The following is a 14,435-nucleotide window of genomic DNA, read 5'->3' on the forward strand; positions in this document are numbered from 1 at the left end:
GACGTTTTCTTACGATATATGTTGCTCAGGAATTTTATAACCAATCAGCTTGCGTAATAATTAATAATGCATAATGCATTCATATATCAGGCATAAATCGAGACATATATTTCTTTGAAATCAGAAGTATATCTAATTTTTTATTGGAAAAACTAAATAAACAGAGAAAAACAAGACGGGATCCGAATACTAGTGTACAGGAATAAATCATGCTTAATTTAGCCGCAATTCTTAATCTATACAGGGAAAGAAGAACCACGTGTCGCGCACTATTAGATTTTAACATGAAATTACAATGGAAACATAACATGCACAGGCAGATTATCTGCCTGTGCATGTTATGTTTCCATTGTAATTTCAGATAAGCTCGGCTGATAAAATACCTGCCTGTGCGGGGATTTGAATCCCAGACCTTTGGACCTTCTTTACCAGATATTAACATACAGGGTGTCCAAAAAAAAAAAAAAGTGAAAAACGGTACATTTATTTAAAAGAGCATATCTTCAAAAGTTGTGAGCCGATTGATATAATTGTTTTGGTTTATTAAAGCTAACGACTCAAGGTTTCTTTACATACCAAAATATATTTGATCAACTTTTCAGAAATAGGAGAAAAAGAGGGAGCAATGAGGGGCCTCTTTTTTTTGGGACACCCTGTATCTACGAAAGTAGAGATGAGAGATATATATGTGTAGCTAATAGGGGTAGGTATATTTTAACAAAAACATATTTGGGTTGACATTAAAATAAATAAAAGGAGATTTTCAAGATGCCAATTGTCAACCTAAATGTGTCTTTGTTAAAAAAGTAAATTTTAAAAATATATAATGCGTCTAAAGAGACGAAAGGCAGACACCCTCCACAAAATTATTTGGAGTTTGAGCAACTATTATTAGTGATACAAACATGTATTATTGTAAGACCAACTAATCTATTGTAATGTATTTGTAGAGGGTGTTTTTCGTCGCGTCATTTTCGTCAAAAAACCCTGATTCAGAAGGCACATATGCTAGCTTATGCTAGTAGATGGAATTGCATGGTATAGGTGGTTGAGCTAAGTATTTATAATTTCGGCGTACTCGGAATTTTGCGCTCCCTCTGGAGTATCTTTCTGAACATACATCTTATCTTTCATGTCGACGTAGTCCAGATTTTCCTTTCCTGTGTCTTTCTGAACATACATGTTGTCTTTCATGTCGACGTAGTGCAGATTTTCCTTTCCTGTGTCTTTCTGAACATACACACTGTCTATCATTTCAGCATACTCAGAATTGTTCGCTCTGTCTTTCATTGTCATATACTTTGGGTTATTATCTTCTGGTACCGGGTCCAAATCCTGATCAAATCTTTGACTTGCCTGTGAAGGCGGTGGTGGTGGGGGCGATTTCGGTTTCGATATTGATTCTTGTTTGTCTTCTTTCTCGATACTGTTTCCTCGGCATCTGAAATGGCAATTTATATGAAGTCAAATAAAGTAGGTATAACTTTATGCAGAGACCAGTATGGTTTTAGGGTTTACTATTGAATGGAATATAACAACTCATTAATGGTTTTATTCCCGATTTTGCTTTGAAAATGATAATATTTGTTCCAGTGGCGTAGATTTCTTTTTGACATTGGATGGAGGGGGTTGGAAAATATTTCTTGAAGTATAATGAATTCAGCACCTTTTGGCCAAAGAATAAGTTTATGGCACCAAAGCGCGCGAAGCACTTTTGCACTTTTACCCCCCGCCCACCGGATCCACGTCTATGATTTGTTCTGCGAGTTGTCGATGTTATTGGCGTTGTTTGTTTGTTTCTTATCAAACATTTAATTTACCTCTTGTATATTATGAAAATAATCGCTTCAATAAGCAGCAGTCCGATAGCCGTTCCAAAAATAGCCCCAATGACGTCACCGGTGCCACAAGCACATAGATTTCTAGTAGCTGATGGTTCATTAGCTGCAAAATAGTAAAGCAATTTCTATTAACGCTTAAGCAGCAAAAATATTGTTAGCATTGTTTTATATAGAAATTATTTTAGCTCACATGCTAAATAATGAATAATAATGAATGTTATATTTATCATGGCACATTCTCGTGCGCTTTTACTACATTTTCAATCAAAACTCGACCGGCGGTTCCGTCCGGTCGCAATCGGTTTCAATTTGTCTAAACAATGGAACACGGTTCAACTGCCGGTAACCGCTGGTCAATTTTGTTAACATTACTTACTTTGTTGTGCACTCGTGACTGTTACTGCAGTCAAAATGCTAAAAGTAACAATCAGCTCCATTTTCTGGAGGTCAAAATGGTCAAAATCTGAAAGTTATCCCATGTAATCCACCTGAATATAAAAATTAAACAAACAGAGTGAGGACAGAGAAAAATAAGTCCCATACGAGACGAAAAGCAAAACAAATACTAAAAATAAATACTAAAAAAAAACTCAACCGCAATGAAGTCACACAACACGCTCCGCAGAAACTGGTTCACCCAAAAGACAAGCGTGATCCCAACAACTTGACGCAGGCTGTTTACAAGATCCCTTTGAACTGTGATCTGTCTTACATAGGGGAGACTGGGAGAAAATTTGGAACGCGGCTCAAAGAAAACAGAAAAGAAGTGGAGAATGTCAACAGCACAGTAGTCACCAGAGCAGGTAAAAAAGAATCCGTTACAACAGATAACAAGTCAGCAATAACAGATCACGTAGTCGACAAACATCATGTCATTGGATGTGGGGACGCTGAGATCATTGGCACTGAACAAGAACGATTCACACGCTGGATAAAGGAGGCTATATAAATTAGGAAGAGGAGGGGCCCCACCATCAACAGAGACGACGGACAGTATCAACTCTCACACATTTTTGATGAGTTTCTAGAACTGGGTTCAAGAAAATCCCCAGATGGAAAATCAGCTGGCAACACCAAGACCTACGTTGGAGATACATCTAGCGTCGGTTGCCAGTAGGAATCACTCTTCATCAAGTGTTGACAAAGGCAACAGTGTTGCTAAAACGCACACAAAGTAAGATATCAAGAACTTTGGTTAATGAGAAGTCTCATACGAATTTGTAAATTTAACACTTCCCGTATTCAGCTAACTTCGACCAATTACAAATAAGCACGTGACGCCATACCATATTTGACTTTATTTTACATGACGAACAATTTGAGACCGATGAGACAAATCGGAGCACTTTTAGTTTTTGACCCCTGTGAGGCCCAAAAAACTTACCACTCCCACTCAGGGGTAGCGTTTTAAGGGGTCTTGGGGTCCAGGACTCCTTGATTTGGCAGGTCCCGTGATTTGGATCCCTTAATTTTGTACATCTGTGTAGAATTAGATGCCTGGACCCCTTTATTTGCCAATTTGGACCCCTGGACTCAGCAGGTCACCGCTAACCCTGCTCCCACTCACTGACATTTTGACCTTTCTGCTTATAAATCAAGAACGGTATGTCGCAGATAGGTCACATTATACTTTTTCTGAATCTTTATGACCAGAGGAATACTTCGGCGTAGTTTTATGATATTTTAACCATGTTAAATGAAATTTGACCCATGTTGACCCACGTTTTCTGATCTTGAAACGTTGATTAGAAGTTGGGTGCACGCTAGGTCCTTCTTCCAACTAAACTACTTGTGGTGACAACATGCGCCTCATATATAATGCTTATGCAGCTCATACACGATCAATTTGATTGATCAATATCAAAGACCCCGGATTCAAGAGATATAGCTTGTTCAGTGTTATCAATTAAAATACTATAGGTGGATATCAAAAAACCGTGAGGCATTCCTTCTTGTTATGGACGACAAGTATTAATTTTGATATTGTTATGACATAATCCATTCCCTTCTCAATTGATTAGGCTCCGTGATTAGGCTTTCTTTTCGAAAATTAAATCATAGGGCCTAGAGGTGATGATATAGGCCTAACCTAAACCCATATACGGTATGCGGAAACCTTCACAGTCCGGGCGGCGCTTGCGCACTCACATTAAACAGGAAAATTTCGCTAAACTGACGCCTGCTTCAATTGCCAACCTTTATCGAGGGGCAAGTTAGAGGTTTCATAATCATCTATTACCTATGCCATTTTTCACCCCGATGTGGCAGTGACGTCAACGCGTTGAAGCAGCTGTTTCGCTCGCGCATCTATGCGGCACGTGCGTATGTACATCAGCGCTTTGACCGAACGCTAGCGAGTGAGGCTGCGCCTAATGAAATTCGCACAGCACTGACGTGACGTCACTGCCACATCAGAGTGAAAATCTGAGACCATAATTGGTCTCAGGTGAAAATGGTATTGAACATCGCAAACCAGGCACATTTGTCATAGGTTTGAATATCTAGTAGAAAAACCGTGAATATAGTATCAGAAAGTCTCACACATCTTAGCATAACCTTGTCGTTAATGTGACACCGAATGCAGCGCCATTTTTGGAATATATTCGGACATGGTGTGGGCAAATATTTGGTCAAATTGTAGGCTAAGTAGGCCTAAATCATGAAAATCGCTTAATCGGAATGATACCAACCAGCAACGGACATCGAGACAACACTACGTGAGAAGTTTGGGGTAAGTAAAACCTTTCCTTGTTATAAAAAAGAAGGAAAAAGCAGTCCTTTTTATCACAACGCGATATATTAAAAAAAACTACATTTTGAGAGGGCCTACGCTGGTTCTTTTGATTCTAGTTTAAAATCTGTTCATCACCTGCAGTCCGATTTGGTATCTATGGTTTCATCAAAGTCTTGGGAACTAATGTGGATGGTATTTTGGTTAACAAAAACGATACTGTTAAAAACATAAGTATTTATGCAAGCGACATTTCTAGTTTGTGAAATGCATTGAAAATTGTCGGCTATAGAGTGCATAAAGTAAAATCGCGAAGAGTAATAGCAACAATAACTATCTACATTCGATATTCCAAGCGGAAATGCTTTTCAAAAACATACCTTTTTCGGGCAATCGCTGAAACCGAAATATGAAATTCCAGGCCATCTGTAAATAAAAATTCCTTTAAAAAAGGAATGGGCGCCCAACTGTTTGGATACTTTTTTTTCTCTTTAAAACAATAATCACGGTAATATTAGCATAGAAAGAAGTCCATTAATTTTGTATTTTAAACAAAGAATATACGCACAACATTTTATCCCGTACATATCAGAAAACAATAATAACATCAAATCCAAGCAAATTGTGGTTTTATTTCTAAGCTGGGCATACTTTTAAGCAAAACAGTTGCGAAGTAAATCTAGCAAGACCGAAATTAGACGCTCTTTGCAAAGTCAAGCCAAACAAGAGAAATGTGTCTGATTGGGGAAGGTGTTCCGACAATCCAAATATAAACTTAGTCCACCTCAAATGACCTGTAACAATTTGTGATTGACATTACTTAATTCACCTCGGATGACTTTGATCTGACATTCAACTTTTTCGTCATATCCATAACCAATCCATATCCATAATCATAACCAATCATATCCATAACAATTTAACTCTTACAACTTCCTGTCAACTCTCTAATTTAAAACTCCTAAATTTCTGTCTGTTTGCCTTTTCTGTCTACAGTTTGTTATAATTATTAAGATAAGCAAACATTGCTGGGTAGATAACAGGATTTAGTTATTTACTTAATCCAATCATGGAGGTAGTATAGCTACAACCTTGGCGAAAAATGTTGCCACACCTGAGCGTTAATTCGCCAACATCCTTCCCCGCTCCCCTATTGCAATGTTGATTTGGACAAAATCGTCATCATTTCTACATTACAGTCTCCCAACATTGGAAAATGGGGGGTGGGGAAGGGGCAAGTGTAATCTGAATGTGCATTTGCAACTATTATACAAAATAATACGGAACTATCACATATTTAGCTTCGATTGCGTGCTTTTAACACCAGAACGTGCTGGTGTGGCCCTGGTGTGGCAACGAATTTCCGCCAGAGTTGTAGTACTACCAGCTCCATGATCCAATCATGGCAATAACGTCAATTTTGGTCTTCAGTGTTTTAAAATACAACAATGTAGAACATGTATAATTAATATGCCGTGTTGTTTGCATACAGTTTGCCGCCCAATTGTGCCACCATATTGCAACTTTGGCAATAACCGCTATATATAGATTCTATGGTAATTATATTAGCAAACAAAAGCCATCAGTAGAGTCCTCGTTAATTGATCTTATCACTATGGACCACAATAGTCTCATCCCAATGGCACAGTCCAATAACCTCAATTACATAATCATAGTGTAAAATTTGACCTCAAGTTGCAGAGTATGAGTTTGTGTACCCAAATTTTCAAAGGATGAAAGTACAAATGTATTAGGGCTTAAGAACTGTTCCCATGATAGATGAGCATGTTGTGAATCCTAGTGTATGGTCAAATGTCACCGTCTATCGGGTTTCCACGGTAAACTGGTTGAACCCATAAAAAGGTCAGGATTTATTTGGTGTTTTTATAAATCCTAATTTTGTATTTTAAACAAAGAATATACGCTCACCATTTTATCCTGTGCATATCAGAAAACAATAATAAAATAAAATCCAAGCAAATTGTAGTTTTATTTCTGAGCTGGGCATAATTTTAGCAAAACAATTGCGAAGTCAATCTAGCAAGAGTGAAATTAGAAGCTTTTCACAAAGTCATGCCTATATTTTGGCGCCTCCGTAGAGGGCGCCAAAAAGTGCGTGAGCAGAAATGACCATGAACTTGGGTCACCGAAACAAATGTTTATAATTGGTGTCAGGCCTTTCATAGTGATACAACAATTAGCCCCCGATAATGGCTTTCATTTGAACCATTATTTGTTAATCTGCAATTTTTACTTTTGAGAAAATAATGAACGTATCAAATTTTCGCAAATCAATTTAAAATTGCCCAACCCGTTAAACAATACGAATTATTATAGTTTCTTATACAAGCCATGAAATACCCCTTTGTAAATACACACATTGAGCTACATTGATCCAATACCACGACGAGTCGGGCCATTTATTTGTTGTAATACATGCTTGAACGCAAAAACTGTACAGCGAGTTTGCCTATGTTAAATAGCCTCTCGGACTAAACAACGAACTCGAAGTAATGCTTCCCGCAGAGGATGACAAACTTCCCATATCTGTAAAAAAAATAATGTTATCATATGTGTACATCCATATCAAAACGATGCACTTGTCGGCTGCTACATGTGTCTCATTTCACACAATAGCTAGGAATAAATACCCAGGCTCATTTCAAGTGGAGGTCACTTGAAATTATCCCCAAGTGACATGGTTATGGAATGTTCTCTGTATTAATAAGCCATGTAACTTGGGGATTGATTTGAGGTGACCTTCACTTGAAATGAGTCTGGTTTTTATTCCCAGTTATTATGTGAAATGAGACACATGTAGCAGCCGACAAGTGCATCCTTTTGATATGGATGTACACATATAGTATAATACTCTTACTTGCTGTGCGTCCAAAAGATTCTGAAATCGCTGTATATTTATCTCTGGAGATAATCACATTGCGTCAGGCCAGAGAAGACGATCAATGTTAACATTTAATGGCGAATAGTAGATGTATGATTGTATACGCTTGAGTGACTCATTTTGCATTTTACCTTTCAATTGTCGTATTTCCACCCCACGCAAGGTCTATCTTTTCATTGTATAGGTATATTTAGGGAATTCCGTGGGCAATTCCGTATCGTGTCATTAACATAATAATAATGAACTAATGCATTAGTCAAGATAATCGCACGCGCCGTTATTCCATTTAGCTAAATGCTCCTGTTTTAACACGTTTAATAATAATATTCAACAGTAATCACCGATTTCCAAAATAATGTGTTCAGAAAAAGTTTGATTTTTTAACATTAGTTATACCCACACTTTCTCATTACTTTTCTATTATACTGCGCCAATAAAGTATCCTTACACTTGGAAAAATAATCACAATTTCCAAACTGAACAATATTGGGGTAAATTTGTTTTTGTAATAGATGCACTATCTAATCCTGCACATTATGACACCACATTGAATCCAATGTGACTTCAAGAAGCAAAAGTTACAAGCATTTGATTAGACGAAGGTCCAGTTTTAAAAGTGACAAACTGGCCTATTCAAAACAGACTAGACATCTGGTTTGAGAGTGGTGAATGACTGATTTATGCGTTTGGCTTTAATTTAAACCTAAAGGAACAAAAGAAAACTGAAACAAAATAACTGACAAATAAAATGAAAGTTATGAAAAGTACAGAGAAGTAAAAACTGAAATCAAAACTGCTTTAAATAACGCTTCATTGAAGAAACTGTGTTGTCTCTTTGTTGCGGCTTGTTGGAATCTTTTTGTACCTTGTATAGGCCAGTTTGCCACTTTGAAAACTGGAGCTTCTATTCAATTGCTTGTAACTGTACTTCTTGAGGTCACATTGGATTCAATGTGCTGTCATAATGTGCAGGATTAGATAGTATTAAAAAAACAAATTTACTCCAATATTGTTTAGTTTGAAATTGTGATTATGTTTCCAAGTGTAAGGATACTTTATTGGCGCAGTATAGTATACCCAACTGTTTGGGTACCGTTTCTACTTACACTCTAAAAATTAAAAATCTACTCCTCACAAATGAATATATTAAATCTACTGATTCAAATCTGCCAAGTATGACTATTCAGAGGAGGACATAACAGATTTCTCTTTAAAAATTGACAGATTTCTCTTCAAAATGAATTGGATTTCCTCATCAAAATGACAAGAAACTCAAAAATGAATAGGTTCTTGTCAAAAATGAATAGCTTTTTTAAAAATCAAAAATGATGACAACCAATCTATTGTAATGTTCTTGTTGAGGGTGTTTGCCTTTCGTCGTGTCTTTTTCGTCAAAAAACCCTCATTCAGAAGGCACATATGCTATATACAATCCAGGAAAAAAAGGTTGGCACACTTTGCTTGTCTTTTGGTATATCTCTTCCCCCGCTCCCTCCCAATTCAATGTTGGACCAAGCCATGTTGTCAACTGACTTTATTTTCATTATATTAACCTCACATCTCATTATGTTTTCTTCATTTTTATTTTTCTCAAGGAAAAAACACGTTTTCCGCGAATTTCCGTGTTTTCCGGTTTTTTTCTTAAATTCCGTGAATTTGTCCGTTTTTCCGTGACACGGAAAACTTGCCACTCTAGTATAGGTGGTTAAGTTAAGTATTTATAATTTCGGCGTACTCGGAATTTTGCGCTCCGTGTGGAGTATCTTTCTGAACATACATGTTGTCTTTCATGTCGACGTAGTCCAGATTTTCCTTTCCTGTGTCTTTCTGAACATACACACTGTCTATCATTTCAGCATACTCAGAATTTGCCGGTCTGTCTTTCATTGTCATATACTTTTTATTATCTTCTGATACCGGGTCCAAATCCTGATCAGTTGCCGAGTGCGTTACATTAGATTTAGACACAGGGTACGATGCAGGCCTGCCTTTGATACTTGGTGGAGCATTGGGTCTGGCAGGGGAGATTGTTGCTGCTCTTGAATTTGAAACTGAGAATCTGGGTGCCGGAGTTGGTTTTTCCGTAGAGTTTGGCGATGTGGAGTATCTATGACTTGCCTGTGAAGGAGGTGGTGGTGGTGGCGATTTCGGTTTCGATATTGATTCTTGTTTGTATTCTTTCTCGATACTGCTTCGTTGGCATCTGAAATTGCAATTTATGTGAAAACAAATAAAGTACGAATCACTTTATATTCAGCGACCAGTATGGTTTTAGGGTTTTATTCCCGATTTTGCTTTGAAAATGATAATGTTTGTTCCAGTGGCGTAGATTTCTTTTTGACATTGGAGGGATGGAGTTGGAAAAAATTTCTTGAAGTATAATGAATTCAGCACCTTTTGGCCAAAGAATAAGTTTATGGCACCAAAGCGCGCGAAGCATTTTGCTCTTTTTCCCCCCCGGATCCACGTCTATGATTTGTTCTGCGAGTTGTTGATGTTATTGGCGTTGTTTGTTTGTTTGTTATCAAACATTTAATTTACCTCTTGTATATTATGAAAATAATCACTTCAATAAGCAGCAGTCCGATAGCTGTTCCGAAAATAGCCCCAATGACGTCACCGGTGCCACAAGTACATCGATTTTTAGTAGCTGGTTCACTAGCTGCAAAATAGTCAAGTTAATTCTGTTAATGCTTAAACCATGTAAACGGCAAGAATATTGTTAGCATTGTTTATATCGAAATTATTTTAGCTCATGTCACAAGCTATAAATAATGAATAATAATGAATGTTATAAACTCCTCAACAAAAGTTTGGAAAGTTTTTCAGGCATTTATATCTCAGATTATACGTAAAATAATACAATAATGTATTGTGTTGCATATCAATGAATAGCTACTTTATTTCTCTTTGCAATGACACCACATTTGAAACAATCAACCTTTTCACGGCTGTGTACATCTCGTGTGAATGTAGCGGGGTCTCAAACAAAATGTGCCAAATTGACCATTATTCTGTGCTCAAACAACTTTAGTCAATAACCTCAATAGCTAGTGGGAAAAACCATACTCAGCCACAACAGCCAGGCACCTCCTACTCATGCTGCTCACCAGTCTGGTCACACGTTGCTGTGAGATGGGAGGCCGGTCGAGTGAAGATCCGCCGGAACACGCTTTTCAATACGGAATGAATGCTAACCTCATCGTGACATCATCCAAGCAGCAAAGTTCATTTCCCATTGAAAAAGCGTTATCCGACGGATCTGCAATCGACCATTCTGATGGCATCCCATTCTTCAACCAGGATTAGCTTAAGGTCATTCAACGTGGTTGCATTGGCTACTCTGGCACGCACAGCACGACCAAGCTGGTCACACAAGTGATCAATCGGGTTTAGGTTTGGGCTGATGACAGGTTATGCCATTCTCTCTACTCCCATATTCTGTAGGTAATCGTTGACTACCTGGTTCTGTGGGGCGAGCGTTGTCATCTTGAAGGATTGCATTAGGTCCCAGATTGTGAAAATATGGGCTTGCAGCTTGCTGCACAGTTTAATGGTCAATTTGGCACATTCTGTTTCACTACATTCACAAGACGTGTACTTAGGCGTGAAAAAGGTGATTGTTTCAAATGTGGTGTTATTGTAAAGGCAAGTAGCGATGAATTGATATATGTAACACGATCGAGCATGTCACAAATAATCTGAGATGTAGGTGCTTGAAAAAAACTTTCCAAACTTTTGTTGAGGAGTTTATTTATCATGGCACATTCTCGTGCGCTTCTACTACATTTTCGTTAGGGATGCAATCAAAACTCAACCGGCGGTTGACCGCAGGTTCCGGTCGGTTCCGTCCGGTTGTAGCCGGTTTCAATTGTTCTAAACAATGGAACACGGTTCAAGCGCCGGTAACCGCTGGTCAACTTTGTTAATACATATTACTTACTTTGTTGTGCACTCGTGACTGTTACTGCTGTCAAAATGCTAAAAGTAACAATCAGCTCCATTCTCTGGAGGTCAAATTTGTCAAAATCTGAAAGTTATCCCATGTAATATCCACCTGAATATAAAAATTAAACCAACAGAGTGAGGACAGAGAAAAATAAGTCTCATACGAATTTGCAAATTTAACACTTCCCCGTACTCAGCTAACTTCCGACTATATTGATAAATAGGCACGTGACGCCATACCATATTCGAGTTTATTTTACATGACGAACAATTTGAGACCATTTTCATTAAAATCGCAGAAAAGGTCGCAGATAGGTCAAATTATACTTTTTCTGAATCGTTATGACCATAGGAATACTTTGGCATGGTGTTTGATAAATTCTGAGCAATTTATGAAATTTTAACCCTTTGACCCATGTTGACCAATGTTTTCTGATCCAGAAACGTTGATTAGAAGTTGATTTCCAAAGGTGCACGCTAGGTCTTTCACATGGTATTTTACTCCATCATGTCCATTGGAAATTACAAATATTCAAAAGGATGAAATTCGAGAAAACTTGAGAGCGTCGCTGTGGAGCAAATCACACATTGTGGCTTTAATTCATATGTTGCTGAGAAAGTGACGATTTTAAGTCGACAAATTATTTCAAGTAGGCCAAAATGTTAAGCACCTATATATTACATGATTTACATCAATAGCTAAGAGAGCTGATTGCCAGCAGCAGCCTCACTGCTGCAACATCGCCAAAGTACTACTAGTAATCATTTAAAGTGATGTACCTAGAGTGTATGACCCGATTTTGGGGTCAAGTGTCCGAAAGGTCGCTGACCTCTGAATTGAGTTGCCAGTCTGCTGATGAAAGTCGAAGTGTCGACTGAAAATTCCAGGTACGCACATTTTTGTGTTGTGATCAAAGGTTTAAACCTCTAAATTATGTACCAGAATAGTAGCATATTGAAATTGTCGGGAAAACGAAATACGTACATGTATGTAGGAATAGTTGTACGAGCCGGGCCGTGTCTCAATTCGCAAACTTAAAAAACGAAATGTCTGATTCAGTGATTCTGTTCTGATGGTGATGGTTGTGAGGCATTAGTATACTGATTAGTGACTACATGTATGTTCATCTACTCTGCTGTTATGTTAGTTTAAACAATATGAATTCTCATAGTTTCTACAAGCACTGAAAGTCAGTACCCCTTTGTAAATACACAGATTGATCTAATACCACGACGGGTCGCGACCATTTATTTGTTGTAATACATGCTTGAACGCATTAAACTGTACATCGAGTTTGCCTATGTTAAATAGCCTCTCGGACTAAACAACGAACTCGAAGTAATGGTTCCCGTAAAGGGTGACGAACATATCTGTAAAATAAGTTAAAGAACATTATTTTTTTCTGTTTCAAATATCAAATAATCTTACTTGCTGTGCGTCCAAAGGATTCTGAAGTCGTTGTAGATTTATCTCTGGAGAATCACATTGCGTCAGGCTTTAGACATGTTAGATGTAATGTTAACATAAATGAAATGGCGAATAGTAGATAGATGTATGATTGTATACGCTTGAGTGACTCAGTTTGTATTTTACCTTTCAATTGTCCTATTTCCACTGAACTGTAACGCAAGGCTATCTTTTCATTGTATAGGTATATTTAGGGAATTCTGTGGGCAATTCCGTATCGTGTCATTGACATGATAATAAGGATAATGAACTAATGCATTAGTCAAGATAATCGCACCCGCCGTGGTGTTATTGCGTTTAGCTGAATGCTTCTGTTTTAATATTCAACAATAATCACCGTTTTTCAAAAAAAGTTTCATTTTGTAACATTAGTTATACCCACACTTTCCCATTACTTTTCTATATATGGTTTGGGTACCGTTTCTACTTCCACTCTAAAAATTTTCCGTCCTCACAAATGAATATAATCTATTCAAATTTGACAAGTATGACTATTCGGAGGAGAACATAACAGATGTCTCTGCAAACTTGACAGATATCCAAATGGGTCGGAGTTTCTCATCAAAATGACAAGAAACGCATCAAATTTGATCAAAAATGAATAGGTTCTTGTCATAAATGATGATAGGTTTTTTAAAATTAAAAAATGATGAAAACAAATTAAATTTGAAAAGTTTATCTTCTTCGAGGGGGGATGTAGCAGAACATTTTCAAATTAAAATGGATAATTTTGTCAAATAATGAGTTGGATATATCCTCAATTTAAATGGTTACTTGTTAAAATAAAACGGAAACTATTCATTTTGATAAAATTGACGGTTCAAAGTGATAATATCAAAATGAACATTATATCTCATCAAAACGAATAGATCGGACTCAAAAATAAATGAGTAGGTATTCTATTCAGAAAAATGAATAGTGTGAAATTTGAGTGTACCATCTGATCACAACCCATACAAGCATCAAGTAATTAATGTTATACAAATTATACAACGATCAATTATTTTTTTTAAACATCATTTTTGGAAAATGTCATTATTTAAATTAAAAAAGAAATAAAATGATTTTGAAAAAGGACACCTTTGAGTGTGTAGCCAAATCTCTTTTCACAGATATTTGAATTCTCAAAACCGGCGTCGATATGTGCAACCAAATTTTTTGTAATTCTGAGGGGGGAGTGGTTATTTTGTGTGAACCCTTACTACATACGTTCTATTTTACACATTTTAAGTTTAAAGGTGCAAAATGTGCTTCTCATACTCTGACAATACTAAATAATACATAGAAATTAAAGTTTAAAACAGACAGTTTCCCAAAAGCAAGTATGCGGCATCGTTTGCAATAAATAATTGAACTGATTTGGGAGCAGGACAAATTAACAGTTTAAAAACTTCCTTCGACCTGATTGATTATTTATTCACAATTCTCTCCATGCATTCAACTTTGACATAATACTGATGGTTCTTTGCCATTCTTTACACTAAGCAAACACGTCACTATATTTTCACCCTAAAATTATAGCACATAATTGAAAATAAGTGTCTA

At 37.0% G+C, this 14,435-nt stretch overlaps 1 protein-coding gene across 4 annotated transcripts; it reads right to left on the minus strand.

The window, feature by feature from the left end:
* Positions 1 to 761: 761 nt before the first annotated feature.
* Positions 762 to 13,102, minus strand: LOC140166346 (uncharacterized). Of its 4 annotated transcripts, XM_072189788.1 has the most exons (5): positions 7,451 to 8,386; positions 4,953 to 4,998; positions 2,218 to 2,329; positions 1,821 to 1,944; positions 766 to 1,441 (listed from the first exon to the last, which is right to left on the minus strand). In XM_072189788.1, the coding sequence occupies exons 3-5, from the start codon at positions 2,276 to 2,278 to the stop codon at positions 1,054 to 1,056; spliced, it is 573 nt and encodes a 190-aa protein (XP_072045889.1). In that variant the 5' UTR covers positions 2,279 to 2,329; positions 4,953 to 4,998; positions 7,451 to 8,386; the 3' UTR covers positions 766 to 1,053. The 4 variants fall into 4 exon arrangements, with proteins under 4 accessions (XP_072045891.1, XP_072045889.1, XP_072045888.1 ...); XM_072189790.1 differs by lacking the exons at positions 1,821 to 1,944; positions 2,218 to 2,329; positions 4,953 to 4,998; positions 7,451 to 8,386 and adding exons at positions 10,016 to 10,136; positions 11,418 to 11,531; positions 12,852 to 13,102 and having other exon boundaries at positions 762 to 1,441; XM_072189787.1 differs by lacking the exon at positions 4,953 to 4,998 and having other exon boundaries at positions 767 to 1,441.
* Between the last annotated feature and the right edge of the window lie 1,333 nt (positions 13,103 to 14,435).

Source organism: Amphiura filiformis, chromosome 12 (genome assembly GCF_039555335.1).
Source record: "Amphiura filiformis chromosome 12, Afil_fr2py, whole genome shotgun sequence".
Taxonomy (NCBI): domain Eukaryota; kingdom Metazoa; phylum Echinodermata; class Ophiuroidea; order Amphilepidida; family Amphiuridae; genus Amphiura; species Amphiura filiformis.

Coding starts and splice junctions, on each gene's coding strand:
- LOC140166346 (XM_072189786.1), bottom strand. CDS start 11,478: ATGGAGCTGATTGTTACTTTTAGCATTTTGACAGCAGTAACAGTCACG. Junction 10,137..11,417: donor AGTCACGAGTGCACAACAAA/GTAAGTAATATG, acceptor ACTATTTTGCAG/CTAGTGAACCAGCTACTAAA. Junction 9,678..10,015: donor ATTTTCATAATATACAAGAG/GTAAATTAAATG, acceptor TTGCAATTTCAG/ATGCCAACGAAGCAGTATCG.